This window comes from Neolamprologus brichardi, chromosome 20 (assembly GCF_056152115.1).
Source record: "Neolamprologus brichardi isolate AB-2024 chromosome 20, ASM5615211v1, whole genome shotgun sequence".
Classification (NCBI taxonomy): Eukaryota; Metazoa; Chordata; class Actinopteri; order Cichliformes; family Cichlidae; genus Neolamprologus; species Neolamprologus brichardi.
The window spans coordinates 15,310,870-15,334,098 of record NC_142123.1 but is presented as its reverse complement, the minus strand read 5'-3'; the positions used below and the strand labels follow the sequence as shown (position 1 = coordinate 15,334,098).

The following is a 23,229-nucleotide window of genomic DNA, read 5'->3' as shown; positions in this document are numbered from 1 at the left end:
GAAGAGGACTCTCCATTTACATGCACAAATTGGAGTCTATTAGATAGATATGATACAAACCACTGCAGTGCAATACCTGTAATACCTACAGCATGTTCTAATCGCTCTAACAGGATATTATGGTCAACAGTATCGAATGCTGCACTAAGGTCAAGAAGGACAAGCACAGAGATGAGTCCACTGTCAGAGGCCATAAGAAGATCATTTGTAACCTTCACTAAAGCTGTTTCTGTGCTGTGATGAACTCTGAAACCTGACTGAAACTCTTCAAATAAACCATTCCTCTGCAGATGATCTGTTAGCTGTTTGACAACTACTCTTTCAAGAATTTTTGATATGAAAGGAAGGTTGGAGATTGGCCTATAATTAGCTAAGACTGCTGGGTCTAGAGATGGCTTTTTGAGTAAAGGTTTAACTGCAGCCACCTTGAAGGCCTGTGGTACATAGCTGATTATTAGAGATAGGTTGATCATATATAAGATCGAAGAATTAATCAATGGCAGGACTTCTTTGAGCAGTTTTGTAGGAATGGGGTCTAAAAGACACGTTGATGGTTTGGAGGAAGTAATTATTGAAGTTAACTCAGAAAGATCGATTGGAGAAAAAGAGTCTAACTTAACATCAATGGAACTAACAGTAGCTGTAGATAATATTACATCTGTGGGATGATTATTGGTAATTTTTTCTCTAATGATAAAAATTTTATTTGTGAAGAAGTTCATGAAATCTTCACTAGTTAACGTTAAAGGGATGGTTGGCTCAAAAGAGCTCTGACTTTTTGTCAGCCTGGCTACAGTGCTGAAGAGAAACCTGGGGTTGTTCTTATTTTCTTCAATCAGTGATGAGTAGTAAGCTGTTCTGGCTTTGCGGAGGGCTTTCTTATAAAGCAACAAACTATTTCTCCAGGCTAAATGATGATCCTCTAAATTTGTGACACGCCATTTCCTCTCCAGATTACGAGTCATCTGCTTTAGGGTACGTGTTTGAGAATTATACCACGGGGTCAGGTACTTCTGATTAGAGACCTTAGTTTTCACCGGAGCTACAGTATCCAGAGTCGTACGTAGTGAGGAGGTGAAATTATTAACAAGATAATCGACCTCTGTTGGGGTAGCGTTCAGATAGCTGCTCTGCTCTGTGTTGGTACAGGGCATTGACGATGATAACAGTGGCTGGATTATATTCTTAAACTTAGTTACAGCGCTTTCAGAAAGACATCTACTTTGATAAAGTCCACTCTCCACTGCTGCGTAATCAATTATTGTAAATGTAAATGTTATCAAGAAATGATCAGACAGGAGAGGGTTTTCAGGAAACACTGTTAAATGTTCAGTTTCTATGCCATATGTTAAAACAAGATCTAGAGTGTGATTAAAGTGGTGGGTGGGTTCTTTTACATTTTGAGAGAAACCAATTGAGTCTAACAACAGATTAAATGCCATGTTGAGGCTGTCATTTTTAGCATCAACATGGATGTTAAAATCACCCACAATAATTATTTTATCTGAGCTCAGAACTAAATTAGATATAAAGTCTGAGAAATCAGACAGAAACTCTGTGTAAGGCCCAGGTGGACGATAGATGATAACAAGTAAGACTGGTTTCTGAGTTTCACAGCTGGGGTGGACAATGTTAAGCATCAGGCTTTCAAATGAATTAAAAGTCTGTCTTGGTCTTTCATTAATTAATAGACTGGTGTGAAAAATTGCTGCCAAACCGCCCCCTCGACCTGTGCTTCGAGATTTCTGGTAGTTAGAATGACTCGGGGGTGTTGATTCATTTAAACTAACATAATCATCCTGCTGCAACCAGGTTTCTGTAAGGCAGAGTAAATCAATTTGTTGATCAATTATTAAGTCATGTACTAACAGAGACTTGGAGGAGAGAGACCTAATATTTAATAATCCACATTTCACTGTTTTACTCTTTGGTTCAGATGTGGATACTGTATTGTTCTTTCTTTGTAAATGTTTAAGTTGTTTGTTGCTGGTTTTTAGTTTGTTTTTTGTCTTTTTGGAAGCAGACACAGTCTCTATGGAGATGGGTTTTTGGGGGGGTAGCAGGAGGAGAGAAGCTGCAGAGAGGCGTGTAAGACTGCAACTCTGCTTCCTGGTCCCAACTCTGGATAGTCATGTTTTGAGGGGTTTAATAAATTTGTCGATATTTCTAGAAATGAGAGCTGCTCCATCCAAAGTGGGATGGATGCCATCTCTCCTAACAAGACCAGGTTTCCTCCAGAAGGTTTGCCAATTATCTATGAAGCCCACATCATTTCTGGGACACCACTCAGACAGCCAGCAATTTAAGGAGAACATGCGGCTAAACATGTCACTCCTGGTCTGATTGGGGAGGGCACCAGAGAAAACTACAGAGTCCGACATTGTTTTGGCAAAGTTACACACCGATTCAATATTGATTTTAGTGACCTCCGATTGGCGTAACCGGGTGTCATTACTGCCGACGTGAATTATGATTTTACTGAATTTACGTTTACCCTTAGCCAGCAGTTTTAAATTTCCTTCAATGTCGCCTGCTCTGGCCCCTGGAAGACAATTGACTATGGTTGCCGGTGTCTCTAGCTTCACATGTCTGAGAACAGAATCACCAATTACCAGAGTTTGACCCCCAGCGGGTGTGTCACCGAGTGGGGAAAAACGGTTAGACACATGAACGGGTTGGTGGTGTACCTGGGGCTTCTGTTTAGGACTATGCTTCCTCCTCACCGTTACCCAGCCGCCTTCTTTCCGCAGCTGCTTGGGATTTGCCGGGGAACAGCTAGCGGGGCCTACGCTATCTTCGGCTGCACCAGCTAAAGGGGCCTGGCTAGCTAAGGGTGAGAGAAGGGTGCAAAGCCGAGTCTCCAGATCAGTAATCCTGGCCTCCAGAGCTGCAATTTTAAAATTCAATTATGGATTTAACAAGTAGCCAATGAAGAAAAGCTAACATCGGAGAAATATGCGCTCTCTCTAGTCCCTGTCAGTACTCTCGCTGCTGGATTTTGGATCAACTGAAGGCTTTTCAGGGAGTTTTTAGAATGACCTGATATATAATGACATACAATAGTCGACCCCTTCACATTTAGAATAATTTATTAATCCAAGAGAAAAGGATGTGGTCACAGTAGCTCCAAGACAGTAAAAATAGCAATTAACTAAACTAAATTAAAAAAATAAACTGTTCTAATAAGTACAAGTATCTCTAATTAAAAATAATCCAGTAAACACAAAATTGAATGAGTATATAATTGAACTTGAGTTTCCCTTCTTACTGACTTTGTTACTAAAAGTAAAAAATGCTTGAATTATTTTTTCAACATCACTCTGAGACCCAATCTGTCTGATTTTAGAGACATTGCACAAATGCAAAAAAGCAGTACTATAAGTGTTACCCTCTTAACGCCATCCAGAGTATCTGGTTCAACATTATGTTTCAATTATTGTAGGGTCTCCACCTTACAGTATAAAGCACCTTGAGGTGACTGCTGTTGTGATTTAGCACTATATAAATAAAACAGAACTGAATTGACAGTTTCTAAGATTTTTAAGGGCTGAGTACAACAACCTCAGTTTTATGTAAGTTTTGTGCAGTACCTTTTTTATCAACAGCATGTTCTTCTCTCATTAATGGTGTAAACACTGTGTCAACAGTATCAAAAGCTGCACTGAGGTCTAGCAGGAGAAACATGAAGAAGAGTCCACTGTCAGAGAGAAGATCATCTGTAACTTTCACCAATGTTGTTTCGGTTCTGTGATGAATTTATGTAGGGCTTTTTTGTCTTTTTTATGACAAAAAAGGGCGACTGTGGCCCCCCCCGAGCCACGGGGGAATACGCTTGGGAAGCGTATCCGGAAGGTCGCCGGTTCGATCCCTGGGCTCTCTGTCCTGGTCGTTGTGTCCTTGGGCAAGACACTTCACCTACCGCCTACTGGTGTTGGCCAGAGGGGCCGATGGCACGATATGGCAGTCTCGCTTCTGTCAGTCTGCCCCAGGACAGCTGTGGCTACAACCGTAGCTTGCCTCCACCAGTGTATGAATGCAAGAGTGAATGAATAGTGGCATTGTAAAGTGCTTTGGGTGCTTTGAAAAGCGCTATATAAATCCAATCCATTATTATTATTTTTCGTTTTGTTTTGTTTTTTTTACAGAGTAACATCTTTTTGCCTTTCTCCAGGCAAAATGAAGATCCTCTAAATTAGTGAGACACCATTCCATGTCCAGCTAACAGATTATCTGCTTTAGGGTGCATGTTTGTCAGTCATACCAGGGAGATAAGAACTTTGACTGATTTGGGTCTTTCTTTTGCAGAGGAGTCAGGGTCATAGGCAGTGAAGATTTGACACTAGGAATAAAGTTTAGGTAGTTGCTCTGCACTGTGATCTCATGTGGCACTGAACATAACAGTTGAGGAATTATATGCTAAATAACAATTTATTTACATGAATTTGAATAACATTACTCAGGCTGTGGCCACAGATTATTCCTCTTAACTGATTTTTTTTCTCAATTTTTCTCAGATTTTCTCAACACATGCTAGTGATGGTACCTACAGCTCTTTCACATCCAGCACATCCATATGTGCAGTCGCAAACACGTTTGCGGTCTCCCCCAAGAAGAGTCTCAAGAATGCTGATGAGGTGCCACAAGACAGGTCATTACATGAGAAGAGCTGGATCGGAAGGGCATTAACCCAGCAGCAGGGCTGATAGCTACAAGCCTATCTAGTCATGAAGGTCCTGAAATGCTGTTCCACATCCTTCCAGCCTACTTTATCCCCTAAATATAATAAAATCATAATCAGTTTAGTGACACCACAGTTATAGTCATACTCATGACTCATATTGCAGTTTATAGAGGAAAGGAAGACTCAAAATTTCGATCACTTCACACTCACTCACTCGATCACTTCATGGTGACTAATGAGTAATTAATACCTAATTTAATTACTCTTTATTGTCTTTTTGTTGGTGTGACTGTTCTACTTCACCTAGCTCCTTTACTCACAAGTGTTACTGCATTGCAGTTTGGGGCCCTATTTCAGCTTAATTATATTTTAAATACAAATTGCACAGTGGTGAATAGTTTTGACCACAATTATATATAGATTACCGGTAAAGTAAAATTCTGATATTGTGACAGAACTAGTGCAGGTTAGTACCTCGGTTTCCTTTTATTAGTGTCTGAAATCGTACAGTATAAAAGCCACTGTTGATACCCAAGTGTTTTTGCTATCATCATCTTGGTATTTTAAAACTGGATATGACAAGTGAGGGATATTATCTTTCTTTCTGACACTCAGAAAAAACATTTACAAAATGGACTGGGAATTTACAAAAATGTTTTATTCAATATAACTCGAAATGAGTGAGTCTCAGGAGAGTTTTTACAGAGGTCAGGGCAGAAGGTTGCCCCAGGCGACTGTTAAAAGATGCGGGTTTAAAGCACTACTATGTTGGCTTTATTTTCAGGACAGCAAAATAGATTTTTCTTTTCTACCAAATATGTCTGAAATATTTAATTTTGCTGTGGTATGTCTGTGAAGGTTCTCAGTCATCCAGGTCATTGTAGTCAAAGGAGCTTGCAAAGAAAATCGTCTGGACTTCTTTAAGTTGCTTGAAGACGTTTCACCTCTCATCCGAGAAGCTTCTTCAGTTCTAAGGTCAAATGGTGGAGAGTCCCAGATTTAAACCTAGTGGGAGTATCCCCCCACAGAGGGACAAAAGGACCCCCTGATGATCCTCTAATCGCCTGAGCCAAGGTGTGAAACTGGGTGTGGGTCCCAATCAGCCAGAGGTTCGGGTGAGCTCATTGTGAAACCTGGCCCCACCTTATCATGCGAATTCCTGAGGTCAGATGGCCCAGGATGTGAGTGGGCCTTAAGGCGTCTGAGGAGGGAACTCAAAACTGGATTATAGATGGCAGAGAGTTGGTGTCGTAAACCACCGCCTCTGTTCAAAGATGGTCGCTCACAGTGGACATAGATGGCTTCTTTCACTCCTCTTTCAAACCATCTCTCCTCTCTTGTCTTTCGGGTGAACCAGTTTTTGTCTGAGCGTGTTGCTGGGTCTGAAATGCACTGGGATGTCATGCTTGGAGAAAACTCTCCTGATGTTTTTCTGATACACCGGCTACATAGGGGATGACAATGTTGTTACGTCTGTCCTTCTTATCCTCCCTCACTGGTGTCTGATCTTCTTTTCTGTGCCTCTTTGCTGACTTTAAGAACGCCCATTTAGGATAACCGCATGTTTTAAGTGCTTCCTTTACATGCGTGTGTTCCTTCCTTTTTCCTTCAGGCTTAGAGGGAACATGTTCTGCCCGGTGGTGTAGGGTCCTAATTACTCCAAGTTTGTGTTCCAGAGGGTGATGGGAGTCAAAGAGGAGGTACTGGTCCGTGTGTGGGGGCTTCCGGTAAACTTCGATGTTGATGTTGTATTTGTTTTTAGGAGATTTCAGAGGTATCATTAAGGAGACAAAGACCAGGATTGGGGATATAAAAAACTTCCAGCACCTCAGATAGCACAGAGTTTACCAAGACCCAAAAGTCGGATATAACTGAACCGTCCCAAAAAATGTGTAAGAGCGTGCCTGGTGACGAATCCTTGCATATGTGACAGTGATATGTAGCCTGTAGTTTCATCTGGAATCTCTTAAAAGGTGTAATATATTTTCTGTGTATGATTTTGAAATGTATTAGTTGATGCGCCAGGTTCCTAGAAGTCAAACTCAGATTAGACCACACTGTATCCCTGTCTATATTAACCTGTAGATCTTCCCAGTTCCCTAACCCAAAAATTGGCAGTTTTTCACTCATGGTCCACTTTGAGCTAAAAAGCAACTACATCTACATCCATCTATCTATAGACATACATCTGTAGACAATTTTGAATCACTAATCAATATAATATGCATGACTTTGGATTGGACAGGGAGCACATGTCACGAAGTACAAGGTGGACTCACGCGCTGGACTCCGGGGATGATGCACACAAGAGAATTTATTAAAGAACAATGTCCAATGAGTGTATATACACAGATGCGGGGCAGTGCTATTTACAAGGGTGCGGGGCAGTGCTATGTACAAAAGGTGAGGGGGGGCAGGGCTCCGGGGAAAATCCAGGGGAACACGCTCGTCTCTCTCCACACAATCCAAACACGAATCCACTCGCACACCAGGGAAACAGTCCAGGGAATCTGTACACAAAGAAACACTTGTTAGATTCTAAACACACACTGCACGGGAAAATACTTGCTGGGACGCTCGACTTTCACTGACGCAATTCTCACAACGATCCAGCGAAGAACAGCCGTTGCTTCCTGTCTTAAATACCATCCACACTGATGCGGCACAAGTGTTTCTTCCTCCGAGGGCGTGGGCCAAGGGCGTGAACCCATAATGAGTTCAGCCCTGGCGAGAGAGAGGGAGAGAGAGAGAGAGAGGACTAGAGAGAAAGAGGGAGAGACAGCTGATCAGCGACCAGCTGAACCTCCAGGCCGTGACAGCACATGCAAGTTCCACAAGGAAACCTAGATCCTTCAGGCAACAAAAAGAAAAAAAATAGAAGAGTATAGTAAATCATGCTTATGTGTTGATTCAGCAGGAAGCTCTAAGGGACAATGAACCTCTGAAAACAACACATATAGCCTAAGAGCTTTACGATTATTGCTTGACTGATTTAAGATAATTGCATTATTGCTTAATTTTGTATTTTCCTTTGCATAAATAAATAAAACTACGCCAAGAAATGAATGTGCACTGGTGTATAAAATAATCACCAGACTGCAGGAAATTAAGTGTCTGTCTGCTCAGAATATTGCAGGGAATAACCCCCTGGCCACATCCATGCCCTCCCCCCAACATGCAATCAAAACATATGTCTTGCCTTTCTGTTTCATTTCCAGGTTTCCAATCATATTCAGTTGTCTTTGTTACTGAACATTGTGGTCATGACATCAAAAAATATATATATCAATATTGTTCACTGTATTTTGTTTTGTAAGAAATTAATTCAAATGGTAAGTCATGTGATGCATGTTTAAAAAAGTGAAATTAACTTTTTACTCATACTTTAAAATCAAAATGTAATCTTTAAATGTTATGTTGTGTTTTGGTCAAATTTGGCCGATTTAATGGCTACATTGTTTCAGTAGCGTTGAACTTTTTTTCCTAGCTGTAGTGTTTAATGCTTTTTTGATGCCTTGCTCACAGTTAACTGTGTGATGGCATCGTGGCATGTCAATAGACCCTAAGTGAGGCTCTTGATTACATATTTGATCGACACACTAATGAGGAAGACAGAGACCAGGAAACTGACAGTGAGGATGCATTAGAGGAGGAAGTGTCAGGAGCGGAAGACGGCACAGACCAAGAAATGACTGATGAGGAGGAATTCAGTGATAATTGTCACAATTAAATCAAAGAATTGGAAATGATCCCCACCTGAGAATCAAGTTAGGCTGTCAGCTGAAAATGTCTCAGGACCTAGAAAATATGCTGTATCCTGGACTGATGACAAATCCTGCTTTGAGTTGTTTATGACAGTCCATCAAAATCACAGTGGTAAACGTGACCAACCTGGAAGGGAAAAAACAAACTTACAAAGACATTTGAAAGGAAATAACATCCAGAAATGTGAAAGCATACATGAGTCTTTTGATTTGGAGTGGTGTGCACAGATCCAGAATCGATTCTACCAGCAGTTTATGGGATGCAGAGTATGGTCAGACAATTTTTCAGGCCACCATGTCATTCAAGAAGTTTAACATGTTGTTATGGGTGATTCGCTTTGACAATCATGATACATGACCAGGTCGCCATCAACAAGACAAATGGCAGTGATCAGAGAAGTCTGGGAGAAGTGTGTGGAGCGCCCACCACTCATATATATCCAAAGTCGAAACGTCACAGTTAATGACCATTTCGCTGTTTTTAGGGAGCACTGTCCTTTCAAATAGTATATGCCAAGCAACCAGTTTAAATATGACATAAAGATATGGGCAACCATGATACCAGAATGTTATGCCTGGAGCACGCAGGTTTATACCGATAAACCTGCAGATGGTGTTCCTGAAAATGGTAAATGGACTGGTTCTTATATAGCGCTTTTCTACTCTTTCTGAGCACTCAAAGCGCTGTACACAACTTGTACATTAACCCATTCACACAAGCACATTTTTCTAAGTGCTTTCTAAGTAACATTCACACACACATTCATACTCCGATGGATGCATCGGAGAGCAATTTGGGGTTAGTATCTTGCCCAAGGATATTTGGCATGCAGACTGGGGAAGCCAGGGATCGAACCACCAACCTTCCGATCAGTAGATGACCTGCTCTACCACCTGAGCTACAGCCACCCCTAAAAAGAGCCTGAAAAGAGCCAAGCATAAGATAACGTGAGCTGTCTCTGACACAAATGTAATTTTGTGATAATTTCTTTTGTTCATTAATGTTCCCAGTCATTTTTGACGGGGAAGACAACAGGTGTTACTTTATTTGACTGTATAAACATTTTTAAATGGATTGAAATCAAATGTTCTTGGTAACTTTTTATTATGTTTCATCTGATTATTTCCTAGAGACAAAATATTCCAGATATGTTTTTTAGAATTCTAATTCAAGGCATATAACCTCAGATCAATGAAACTTACAGGCCACAAATAGAATAAGAAGAAGACTTTAGGTTGAAGAAAAAAATCTAACACAACAACTAATGATAATATATATTTATAGTTTGTATCATGAGTCTTAATGTAATGGCCATTTTTGACTGAGAACACAAAATTGTTTAACATGAAATGAACACAAAATGAAGGTTAAAATAAGCGTCAACACTAGAGTGGTGTGATGGTTTGGTGTGCCTGCGCTATGCCTCCAGGGGAGGTATTATTGAGAGTAGTGATGGGAATTCCGGCTCTTTTTAGTGAGCCGATCTGAAAGAGCCGGTTCTCTAAAAAGAGCTGGCTCGGCTCATTAAAAAGAGCCGGCTCTTTTGGCTCCCAACCGGCTCTTCAGGTTGTTTTGTTGCTTTAATTAATTTATTATCAAAAACAATATAAAATTATGCACAAAAGGAATTACTAATGTAAAAAAAACATGGTTTTATTTATATACGTTTATATAAAAATATATACGGGGGCCCCAGACACAAAGCACGTACAAACTCCCAAAAAAATTGCTAGCATTAACTAAACTTCCAAAACAGAGCTACCTAGATCACTTAAATTACACAGTTGAAAGCATATGTCTATTGTTTGTGTGTATATATATATATATATATATATATATATATATATTGGGGGTGCAACGATACTCGTATCGATACTGAACCATTCGATACAGTGCTTTCGGTTCGGTACGCATATGTATCGAACAATACAAAATTTTTAATTTATTTTATCAACTTCTCTTCTGACGATGCTGTCCGTGTTGAGAGCTCAGTGGATCTGCGTTCGACTACTCCGCCTAGGCTGCACTGTCGAGCGCAGATCCACTGAGCGCAGCACAAGCTAGCAAGACAGAAGCTAAGCTCGTTGCAACATGGCAAATTGAACCTCCCCCACCCTCATTCAAATCTGGCCTTTGGAACTATTTTGGTCTTCATGTGAAGTATGACCCTGAAGGTAAGCGTGTCATGGACAAAAGTAAAATAGTATGTCGGATGTGCCACGCAATGCTCAATTACATGGGTGGGAACTACTGCGTTAGTGCAGTTTGCTCGTTAAAGTGTTAACGCCGTCCAGCCCCACTGGACGGCGTAGCTCATGGTAGCTCATTAATGGAGATTTGCCGTGTTGTGGCTTTAACGTCATTTCAGATTAACGCTGACAGCACTAGTGGGAACACAATGAATATGACTGCACATTTACGCCGACATCATCCTAGTGCATCTTCTTTACAAATCTTATAGCCTCTTACAGCCCTCCAGCCTGAATTCTACCCTACCACACCCTAACATTCATTCGGTATCATTGTTTCATGCACAAGAGAGTCTTTGAGTGGCTGATGTTTCTGCACATGGCAGTCTTGCTCAAATTACTGGTGACAACCTGAGAATGCATAACCCACTCGGGAGTCATTTAGAGAAATTTTTTTTGTCAATTTTTATTTTGAAATCTTCCATTCAGTAAATTGAGATGACCCATGTTTGACATTAAGATCACCAGTTCTCAACTGATCAGCATTATGCTTCTTTTGGTTGATGAGGGTTAAAGCAGCATTAATTTCTTCACTTAGCATAAAGAGAAGGAGTGTACCAGCATAATGTTCTACAAAATGAAACATTTCCATGCATTTACATCATACAGAATATTTTGGAAGGGGTTGGTCCGTTGGTCATGAAGTCAAAGTATTATTTGACTATTTTATTAAAAAAATTGTCTCTAAAGAAAGCTTTTTAAATAGAATATATTTTTAACTATGGCTACCTGGACAAGAAAAGTGTGTGGAGGACATGGGATAGATCTGATGTCAACACAAACATACCTTTAATATTTGGTGACTTGTACCAGAGGATTTGCTCTGGAGCTTGATTTTGTTGCTCTTGAACTTTATAAACATTGTGTTCTCATACTCAGTCACCAATGACAGAGTATTTAAAGCCCATTATTATGCAACACGACCGAAGCCTCAAAGAACTCTACCCATCAAAAAACTTTATCTGAAACATCATTTCATGGTCCACTAATCTAGGTGAATTCTAAAAATTGGACCACTCATTCATATTTGGACAATGAGATATGAAGCAAAACATCAATTTTTCAGAGACTGTGTGAAGAATTTTAAGAGCTTGACAGTATCAGAAACAGTTTGCAGTTGCGTATCACTGGGAAAGCTCGTCTTCAAAAGCTAGTGAATCTACTGTCAAAATGTGTTTACTTGAAATACTAGAATATACAGAAGACACAGCTGGATGTCAGCCTTACACGCTGGGTAACGAGCTTTGAATATCATCTTGGCCTCTTTGAACAGGCAATCATAAAAGCATACAGCTTTTTAGCAAAATAACCTTTTGCACAATGATAATGAAAATTTTTTATGTATTGGTTGAGCATCATATTTGTTTCCATAATGTTTTCTATGCTTTTTCAAAATTAGTGAAACCATCACCATAAGGATACTAGTTATAGAAGGGGAGAAATTAAGACTTTTCCATTTCTTTTGTCCTATGGTTGCAACTTGTCTGTCAGAGGGTTGTGTTATTTAATTTGTCAACATTGCTAATGGAATCTGAAACAATTTGCTTTCATACACAATTTTATGGACTTAAAGTGCAGGTCAACATTCTGCCTTATATTAACAAAGTCCTTCACCGCAGGGTTCTTTTGTATATAGTGATGTTAAACTCCTCTAGAATGAACAAAGTTGTTATAATGTTTGCATTTAAAGCATATACTATATACAATATATGTATACGTCATTAAAAGTTAAGACACTTGAAAATGATAAACAGGGATGGTTTTTGTAGAAGGTAAACCTAAAATATTTTTGGTATTTGAAATATAAACTCAAGTTAAACATTTTTTTCAAACACTTAAAGGCTACACTATTAAAGAGCATGCATCAAAGCCATTCAAGGTAAGAGAGCCAACATCAGATTGTCTGTAAATGACTGTAAATCAACAAGAAGAAGTGAGTGAAGGCAGAGGGAAGCATTTTTTGAGTAAGCTGGTAAATATGTTTGGTTTTGTTTAAAAACTAGTGTAAAATAAATCTGAGGGATTCAAAATTCTGTCAGAGACTCACTTATAGTCCATGTCAACCTTCCTTAAATAAACGTTGTATACAGAATTACCTGAGTGCATATTTAACAAAATGGTCGTGTTCAATGCTGTCCCTGTTGTCCCTTGCAAAAAAAATGTTCTTGTAAATTAAAAACTTTTTTTCTGAATTGATTTTTTTTTTCTGAAATATGTAATTATGTCTGAATTTATGTATTTTTTGTTGCACCACAGTAGTGCAAATATTTGTGAAAGGAGTGTGATATTCAGCTTTTCATATGAAATGTAGATGCTCCTTTTATTTAGGATTCATTTCCACTTGCAGTAGCACTCTCTCTGTGGTTATCCATGCAGACAGGAATCAGAAATACTGTGTTTTTTCCAGCCAACTGAAGATTAGGTTTGTACCACTTGGACTTGAAAAGCCGATCTCATTCTAGCGTTTGTAGGAAATTGTTTTTCTTCCCTTTTTCATGCAGGGGCTTTGACATCATTAATAAATCTAGAGACTGGCGGGCAGCCTAGATTACAAATTTGGAAACACTTCCTCAAAAGTTGATCTGATAATGATGTTGGAAGGGTTTCTGGTAGTGGACCAACAAGGATTAAAATCAGCATTATAGGTTCAGTGTAACACAGTGTTGTGAAAAGTATTTGGCCCCTTACTACTTTTTTATGTTACACAGAGAAAAATACAAAATGTAGCTTTTAAATTATTATTTATTAAGAGGAAAAAGTGTCTATACACACACACACACACACACACACACACACACACACTAATTGCTGCCATGGGTATATAAGCAGTACGAGTGTGTAACCTCTTCTATTCCTTCAGTTGTTGTTTTGGAGTTGCTGTAGCCTGTGTGCGACTCTCAAACTATAAATACCTATAAATTCTTTGGAGTATACATAGACAGTAAACTGGACTGGGTTAAAAACACAACTGCACTTTACAGGAAAGGCCAGAGTCCTCTCCATTTTCTGAGGCGGCTGAGGTCCTTCAACATCTGGACAATGCTCTGGATTTTCTATTATTCTGTTGTGGCCAGTGCTATCCTGTATGCTGTTGCATGTTGGAGCAGCAGGTTGAGGGTCACAGATTCCAACCGAGGCCAGTAATGTTGTGGGGATCGTGGTGGACTCCTTCCTGGAGAGGTGGATGTTGTCCAAGATAAAGACAATGTAGGATAGTACCTCCCACCCACTCCATGATGTGCTGGCTAGCCACAGGATAGCACATTCAGTGAGAGACTGTGATTACCAAAAAGCACCACTGAACGGCACAGGAAATCATTCCTGCCTGTGGCCATCTCCCCGTACAACTCCTCCATACACTGTAAACACTGCAATAGTTACATCCATTTTGCACATACTCTTTTCTTACTAGGTAATGTTGCTGTCAGTGTTCTTGATATTTATTTATACTCACCTCTGTCAATCCTTGATATTTATTATTGAGTGATTTGTATATATTGTGCTATTTCTTTAATCTGTAAATCTGTAACATATTGTATTGTTAAATAGTCTAGTCTAGTTTCTGTTACTGTACTGGAGCAACTGTAACCAACATAATTTCCTTAGGGATTAATAAAGTATGCTAATTCCGATTCTGAAATAGGTGTCTTTTAAATTCAACTGCCATTCTATGCTCCTACAAGTCCCCTTACATAGGAAATATGTACTCCAGCTACAAGTCGCTTAGAAAGACATTCCTATTAAGGTCTACCAAAGAAGCGTCTATTACTGCACTGCCACCACAGGTGAGTATAACTCACTATCTATGTGAGTTATACTGTTCGAGATCAGTCCACACGTACATATGAAATATGTAGCACGGAGATATAGTACCGCCACTCAGAGAACCTGGGTTACTATGTCACCATTTTATGTAATTTTTGTATTTAAAAAAGCTTAGTTAACTTTAAAATACAGCATTTCATTACAAAATATTAATGGTCATGATTATCTTTGTAATGTTGTGATATAACGTTTAAAATAAATGTTCATCACCCTGCAGCTGTTTTTATTTAAGTCTACTTTCAGGAAAAGTAGTTAGCACTGTTTACTGCAAAACTACTCATTTTCTGTTATGTCATTTGTTTAAATCACAATTTCACTGTAAGTACAATTAATGAATTGAAGTCTGCAAGTTAAAGATATTAAGAGTAAGAGACCAAAAACTTAAAAACTTAAAGTAAATCAGCGGGTAATCAGGTTCTAAAGATTGTATTTAAGACTGCAACATTGTCAAGGCAATACACATCCATGGACAATTACATCCACGCTCTTTCCACCAGTTCAGAAGTTTTGGCGCGGGATATGTGAAGACTTATCAAAGTGTCTGAAATGTAAAATTCCAACCTCCCCTTTAGTGTGCTTGTTGGGCAAATTGAAATATGTCACTAAAGAAATTAATACAGTCCACATGGTATGGTAAGGTGAGGTAAGGTAACTTTCTTTATACCTATAGGTAAGGTAAATTTACTCAACAGAAAAATGAAAGCATTTGGCATTCATTCAACAACACACATACCTAATAAATATAAACCCCATGGTTTTTACTGCCCTATATATTGCCAGGAAAATTGTCCTCATGAACTGGAAAAATAAAAACAATCTTAATTCTAACCAATATAGAAACCATCTAATATATAACATTAGTTGATATATCCCTTTGGGCTCCTTTGATCAGCTCCATCACCTAGCTGGGGTGGGGGTCTTAGTTTGGTCCCACCTTTGCTATTGTGGTTGATGTGGAGGTAGGGATGGGTTTAGGGCATTTGGAGAGTTCCTAGGGACGTTATCCCTGGAGGTTGTGGCCATGACTTAGGTAGGGGCTCTACTCAATTCAATTCAATTCAATTCAATTTTATTTATATCGCGCCAAACAGTCACCTCAAGGCGCTTTATATTGTACAGTAGATCGTACGATAATAGATTCAGAGAAAAACCCAACAATCATATGACCCCCTATGAGCAAGTACTTTGGCGACAGTGGGAAGGAAAAACTCCCTTTTAACAGGAAAAAACCTCCTCCAGGCTCAGGGAGGGGCGGCCATCTGCTGCGACTGGGCTCTGGAGGCTCTTAGATGGTGTTTTCCTCATGGCTGCATGCAGCAGGGCTGGTGTAGGGTGGGGGCTTGGGGTTCTCAGGGTGCTCCGCCTCCGTGCTGGGGCTCTAGCTGGGCCTTGGGGGCTTTGATCCTCCTTGGTGTGTCGCTGAGGTTGTGGGCGGGTGGGTGCACGAGTGCTTCCTAACTACATTGTTACACATTCAGACTCTTGACATGCAGACTGGAGGAGCCAGGGATCAACCCACTAACTTTCCGATCAGTAGGTGACGTGACATACGTCTTATCATGCCAGAAGTCAGCCAGCAGTGCTGGCTTGATACCAGATCTGGGCCAGACCTCCTTGCTACGTGGGATGGGGTGGATACAGTTTCTTCTGCGGTGGGGTCGGGTGGGCTGTTCCGGGTCTGTGGAGCTTGGCGGTGCTGCTGCCGTGGGCCCCGGTCTGGATGGCCTTGGTGGGTTCCAGATGGCGGGGGTGCCTATTGGGGTCAGTGGGGGAGCTTGCCCCAGGGAGGGGCTGCTTGCCCTTCCCTTCCTTTCCTCCTCATCCCCGACTGCCATCCCCGACTGCCTTCCTCTTCTCTTCCCGCTCCACCACACCCACCCACACAGGGGAGCCCCCCATAGTTTTCCTATCCCCTAGCCATGTCTGTCCCGTCTGTAACAACTGAAAATAAAATAAAATAAATAATAACAACAAAGGTCAATCAAGGCAAGGCCCTGATGATCCACTTGATAAAGTAAATCCGTTTGGTATCTTTGTTGGCCTTAAGACATCAATTCTGAAGTCTAAAGACAGGGACAGGCAAAAAATAAATAAATGAAGACTGCAACATTACTAGTCTATCTTGATGTCAATATTGCATTTTGAATGTCAGTTATTAAAGTTAGTATTTTGAAACAGCCATGTTTTTTTTAATTGATTTTATTGTTTTTCGGCAGTACAAGTACCACATGTAGTTGAGATTTTTTTTTTTTTCCAGTTTTGGATGAGTCTCGACACCATGTGGTGCTCCGGAGGCTGTTCAAATGCACTAATCAAGTCACAGTGCACCTGTGTATCTTTTTTATACAAAGCATTAAAAGTAATATATTTATGTTTAGCCTTAAACATTGGACATATAACTATTTCCTTATACTTCTCCCTTGTGTTTTCTTCCAGAGAGTTATATGACTTCTACCACTATTTCTACATGCTGACCAATGTCCTGTTCTACGTCAGCTCGGCCATAAACCCTGTCCTGTACAACCTGGTATCAGCCACCTACCGTCAGATCTTCTTCTCCACGTTGCGGTACTTCTGCATGCCCTGCCGTCACACAAACAGGAATCAACCATACCCCCTCAACCGCCACTCCATTAGCATCTCCAGTAGCCACACCCTTTCCACTAACATCATTAAAGAGACGGCATACTGATTAAGCTGCAGATAAACACACTTTCTTTTACTTTGTCATAAATTCATACATTGCCACATCTTGATTACATTTTCCCAGAGGAAATTCTGGCATTGAGTTGGAGAATGTGGTCACCATCATCGTCATGTGAGGTTAAATTCTCACTCATTAAATGCTCTGATTTAATTTCAGACACATTTTCTCATGGGTTATTGTGTTTCATACCTTTAACATGAGATTGTTAAATCAAAAAAGAAAATACGATGGATGGAAGAAGAGGGGGGGAGGCAAGACTTTACAAAAGATACTGATGTAAATTATTTATACTGTATGTTTGTACATATATGTTTTTATTTCACCAATCACTGAAATGAATTTAATGGGTGGTGTACCTCACTGGTTCAGTTTTCCTAAACATTTAGCTTATGTAACTCCTAAAAGTATTTTCTCAAAAACAACGCCTTGTAGAAATACTTTGACCACAACAACAGCTATGATGTAACCTTCCTTTTGGATGGATTCATCTGAGGAGAAACCTAGCTTTGATGTTAGAAAAAACAGTGCAAGGAACATGTATTTCTCTAAAATCTAAGTTGTATTGACAGCTGTATAGGAAGAATCTCTTGCATCATTAAAATTTACTTCTCTTGTGTGATTTGGCTTTTGCAGAACAAGCTTTTCAGCTAAATTATTGGTGAAAATGAGGCTAGTCTACATAATAGAGAGTCCTCATTGCTTCAACGCTGATATTCATTTAGCAATTTTACATACTAATCAATACTATTGGCAGTTTTTAGAAACTGTGAAATTACAGTGGCCAGAACAGAAGTGGATGTAATTGATTATTTAAAGTATTTCAAGAACCAGTAGAGGCCATTTGGAGGAAATTGCAATGGATGCATGGATGCTGAATGGTTAAAACACACAAGCTGCTAGAAAGGATTAACAACATGATGTTGGGAATTACAAACATTGTGATTTAACTTGGGGTTATTGTGTCAGATAACTAAACACCGTACCCTTTTTCACTTCATAAGAGACAGTCTGATCACACCTATCTTCTGTGTAGGAATAACATCGACATCTGGTTGTCTGTGATTCTTTAGCCATCATCCGGTCACCAGTTTTAATCAGGGAGTAGGCTATGTTCAGAGTTTTGATTCAATTTTCATTCTTTTCCTGGTGATATGCAGACTCATTGCTGATATGGAATAAGTGTTATACTTGCAATCTGCTGAATGAAAATTTTATCTACACAAAAAAGGGACACAAAAAGGGGGGAAAATCTGTTTATAGGCTACTTATCAGTGAGGAAGTGAACAGTAAAATAAAAACCATAAAAAAAACCCAGTAACATTAAAACACTTTGATTTCCCCCCCCCCCCCCCAAAAAAAAAATGAAAAGAAGAAAAAGTACATAAATAAAACCCAATATGATTTCCTGATCTTTATATTTCAGGCCATGGGGCAGTACTGAGGTAACACACTAATGTTTGAATACATCAAGGTCAAGGTTTTAGCTCTAATTTGAAGCTGTGATGCTGAAGAAATAAATGGCAGAGAGCACTCTGCATAATACCGTGCACAGATCCCAAAGCACAAAGACTGGTTTAATAAGGAAAGCTGATAACCAGTGTTGTGATAATGCATTAATAATGCATTATGCATCTCTAATTGGGGTTTTAGGTTTTGTCAAGCCAGCTTATACTGAAAAAGCCCTACTATGTTAAACTTGTTTGTTGTATGTTGTAAAGTCAGAGAAACACTTTAATCACCGGCTCTTAGTTAATACGTTGTGCATGTAGTGCAAGTGATTTACAACTTATAGCGCTAATTTATACAACACCACCTATTCTGATTTAATATATACGGTGGTGTCAGTGAATTAGCAGCAGTTAACCATGTGATGCACAAGATGTTATTTTCAGCAGCTACCAAGAGAGCCCATGCTTTTAATTCATTTATAACAGAACCTTCTATGCACTGATGTAACCTACCTGGAGATATCAATGATATGCATAATAGAAAAATGCAGTAATGGTAAAGTGTGAAGATCACAGAGGTAGAATCACTCATTCCAAAAGTCTTACTTTTGAGTTTTACTTTTGCAGCCTGCTTTTATGTTTGCCAGCATACATCAAAGGATCCTGTAGCATGCAAGCACTGGCTAAATAGAAACTGCAGCTGTGGCTGATGGGTTTGTCATGGGTTTTCAGAACATTTAGGTATAAATCAAAGCACTGAACAAACTAATACCTTGACCTTATGATGGAAAAATAAAATGATAACCCCCAGATGATTGCAGTTTTTCCCAGAGGGAAAAAATAAACAAAAACAGCTCACATCACCGCCCCGCAAAAAAAACAAAAAACAAATCAAGGCTACACTTTGGGGCCGAAATATGCAAAATATGCACAGAATATTCTGGGATATCAATTTCATAGTTGCTAGTCCTTTTTTTCTCCACATAACAACAACTTTGTGAACTACATGGTGTTGTTTCATAAATAGAAAAAGGTTGTCAGTGTTTTCAAAAAGGTTTAACCTCTGTGTCTTGTTTGTTCCTTTTAAAAAACTGACCCTTTTTTATTATTATTGGTGACAGTTATATGCTGTTTGTTGTAATGCGACTTGAAATGTGTTCCTATGTGTTTGTGTTTGTATATTCTTTTGCATGTGCCTCATTGGAACTTCAGCCAGACAACAGATTTCCTAAAACAGAAATTGACCCTAAATCAATTGACCCTAAATCAAAAATACACAAAAAATTTACAAATTAATACAATGCACATGTACTTGTTGTTTTGTAAACTATACGGTAAGAACCTTTACATAGATGTTTTCTAATTGTTATTTTTGCTAGTCCAGAAATAATTGTAATACCTCTGCTACAGTGAATTAAGTGGGACACTGCGTGAAATGCCCATCCAACAAGTGATTGGCAGCCAGTGTGTATTAGAGACTTACATATTTGAGCTATGTAGATCTTATATCCAGTGGAAGTTGTGGAGCTCACTTCCATTAGACCAAAGATCAGTGGACACTGTTGATACCCTTAAAAAGAAACTTAAGACTCACCTGTTCAGGCTTTTTGCTTCTATTTAGTTTGATCTATTTATACAGTTTTAATTGTTGTATCTTATTCTGTATTGTAAAGCATTTTGTGAATTTTGTTCTAAAAAAAACACAATATCAATAAACCTTAATTATTTATGTTTTTGTAGAATATTTTTTGCGTATTGTGAACATTCGAATAAGAGTTGGCAAACACACAGCTTATGAGAATGTGTCTATTTAGCAAGTAGCTATAATGAAACCCAATCAGACAATTATCTTGTGACATGGTGAAGGTGAGATTTTTTTTAGATGATATCAAATGTTAAAACTGTGGCTGCTTTATTTAAAGCAAAAAAACATATGCTCATTTTGAATTTGATTCCAGCTACGTGTATCAGAAAAGACTAAACGTGGCATTTTTTGTATTGTCCTTTCCTGATGTGCCAACTGCTTCCAGCGGGTCACAGGTGTGGAGAGCAGGCAGGTCAGTTTAGTACCTAGACTCTTTTACTGTGCTTCCATGCTGATGAAATATGCACAGAATATTTTGACATTGTCTTGCTGAATAAAAAAAATGGCCGTTCCTTCTCTCTCTCTCTCTCTCTCTCTCTCTCTCCTAAAGTTTGCCTTTTGTCCTATATCTTTTTGCTCTCTCCTTTTACCCCCCAGTCATGGTGGACAGATGTGAGCTTGGTTCTGCTGGAGGTTTCTTCTGCCAGAGGGAGTTTGTCCTTCCCACTGTCGTCAAGTGCTTGCTCATAGGGGGTTGTGTGGTTGGGATTTCTTTCTTATATTGTTATCTTACAATATGAAATGCCCTGAGAGCACTGTTTTTATGAATTAGCTCTATATAAATGAAAATGAATTGAACTGAATTGGACATTCTTCCGCATGCAACATTTATGTGCAAATGACTTATGTGCACTAATAAAAATTTAAAAGCTAAATGGGCTCCCTATTCATTAGCTGGAAAAGCGCATGGTGGAGTTTAAAACACTTTTGAGAATTATTATTGGAATTATGAACCAATTCCACAATTTCCTTAATCTTTTAGTTATATAACTTACAGCAAATGAGGGACTAAACCTATTCTCTGTCATTTTACACTGAAAAACAATTACAACTATTTCTGTCACAGAGTAGATCTTCCCATCTTTACATTAGGGGGACTTTTTTTTTACACCCAATGTTTTGGCTCATGCTAATTTAGCTAGTGAGATCCACCACTTATATTTTTAACAGTTAAAAAGTCCAGTCTTTTATTGCCCAAGTCTCAGTTTAAAAAAAACAACAAAAACATGTAGATCCATCAAATTAAAAGTGAGCATATAGTACTTAAAAAAATAAATAAAAATGATAAACAACACTAAGTTTATACATATGATATGTTGTGGTTGTTTTTGTTTGTTTTGTTTTTTTTTGTTTTTTTGATGTACATTTTCAACTTGCTGTTAAAATTAACAATGTATTTTGTTTTTTTACTATATGATTCTGTTCTGCAGATGTGTATAACATTTCTCTCAGAATGTGCTTTTGTTTCTATATAAAAAGGAATAATAAAGAATGGAGAGATGCAGATTACAGTTTGTGTCTGTCTTATTCCTGTCACACTGTCTGGGATTTTCTGGGATAACATGAGGTATTAGCACCTGTTTATCTGTGAAGCAGGTAATGAAACTCTACAGAAGCCTCTGGTCTGAGCCTCCTGTTTGATTCAGTTTTCAGAACCTCAACACTGCAGCTCCCCCACTATCTAAAGTGAACACCTTTACTAATTTTCCAGAACAGAATAAGATACAGAGTTCAACCATGAAGAAACTTGTAATTACAATACATACTTTTTTAAACTATATCATTTTTAAACTCACCAGTTTTCCTAGTCTGACTTCTTAGTTGACTTCTTCATTGTAATCAGCTTAAAGCTCTTTGGTCGACACTCGTCCTTTGTCTTAAAGTTGGATCCTCATTCGAGTAAAGTACCACACTCTGTTTACCCTTGTTTAAAGTTAAGCTTTTATTTCTCTAATTAATCATTACACATGGTTAGCAGAGGTTCAGCTGTTCTGAACACTCACTACAGAGCACATCCTCTCCAGCAAATGTCAGGGTAATGAAGATAATGCTGGTCTGACAAGAAACAAGTGAGATTTTACCCTGTTATTGCTGCAGAAATCAACAACCAACAGATAAAGAAAGTTTCACTTTACCAGCAACTGTACAGCCTGGTAATATTCTCCTGAGAACCACGCTGTTTATTTATGTCCTCTGTAATGGACATTTGTGTTTTGCTCTTTTTTCTTTTGACTTATTTGAGCTATCCTAATAAGTCCTGGCATACCATTAATACCTCATGCATTTGGGTGGCCTCTTTTAGTTCCAAAGAGGAAGGAAATTACAAAAAAAAAAAGTTAAACAGGAAGATTTATTTTTCCTCTGCTCTCAGGAGGATATAAAAATATAAGGAAGATTGAAGAGTTACATAATTTTTTTCTGACCCACAGATTTTAAATAGAATAAAAAACTATTTCTGTTGAAATAGATGGAAGTTGTACATTTAAATCCTAATTTAGTTGTATGATTTTTAGTTCTAGTTAAGGGAGCTAAATTTGTATTATCTAACAGATAATTTTGCTAACAAATTTCATAGATTCCTTAGAACAAATCTACTTTATCTCTAAATCTCTTTTTTATCTCTAAATTTTATCTCTAACTTCAATTTTATATTTATTGTTGTTAAGAGTTTATCTACAGAGTTTGATGAAAATATTTTTCATTATTTCATTTCATTTTATTCACAATTATTTTTATATATTTTGTATATATTTTACAGTTTCAATGTATAAAATATATGTATATGTAGATAACCAACATATAAAAAATAAATGAAAAATATACAGAGCAGAAGGTGCTGTTTTGGTTAGCACTGTTGCTTCACATATATTGCTTATATTCATAAGATGGAAGACGTCTGTCTATTTAAT

The 23,229-nt window shown here is 38.6% G+C and overlaps 1 protein-coding gene across 2 annotated transcripts in view; it reads left to right on the top strand.

The window, feature by feature from the left end:
- Window positions 1-21,551, top strand: part of ntsr1 (neurotensin receptor 1 (high affinity)) — a 72,709-nt gene extending 51,158 nt beyond the window's left edge. Inside the window, exons 4-6 of one of the 2 annotated variants that reach the window (XM_006804036.2) lie at window positions 16,957-17,088; window positions 20,706-20,732; window positions 20,918-21,551. In XM_006804036.2, the coding sequence (XP_006804099.2) occupies window positions 16,957-17,088; window positions 20,706-20,732; window positions 20,918-20,936 (178 nt within the window). In that variant the 3' untranslated portion in view covers window positions 20,937-21,551. Of the gene's footprint in view, window positions 1-16,956; window positions 17,283-20,705; window positions 20,733-20,917 lie in introns of those variants that run through there. The other variant, XM_006804035.2, reaches the window with a different exon arrangement.
- Window positions 21,552-23,229: the final 1,678 nt, after the last annotated feature.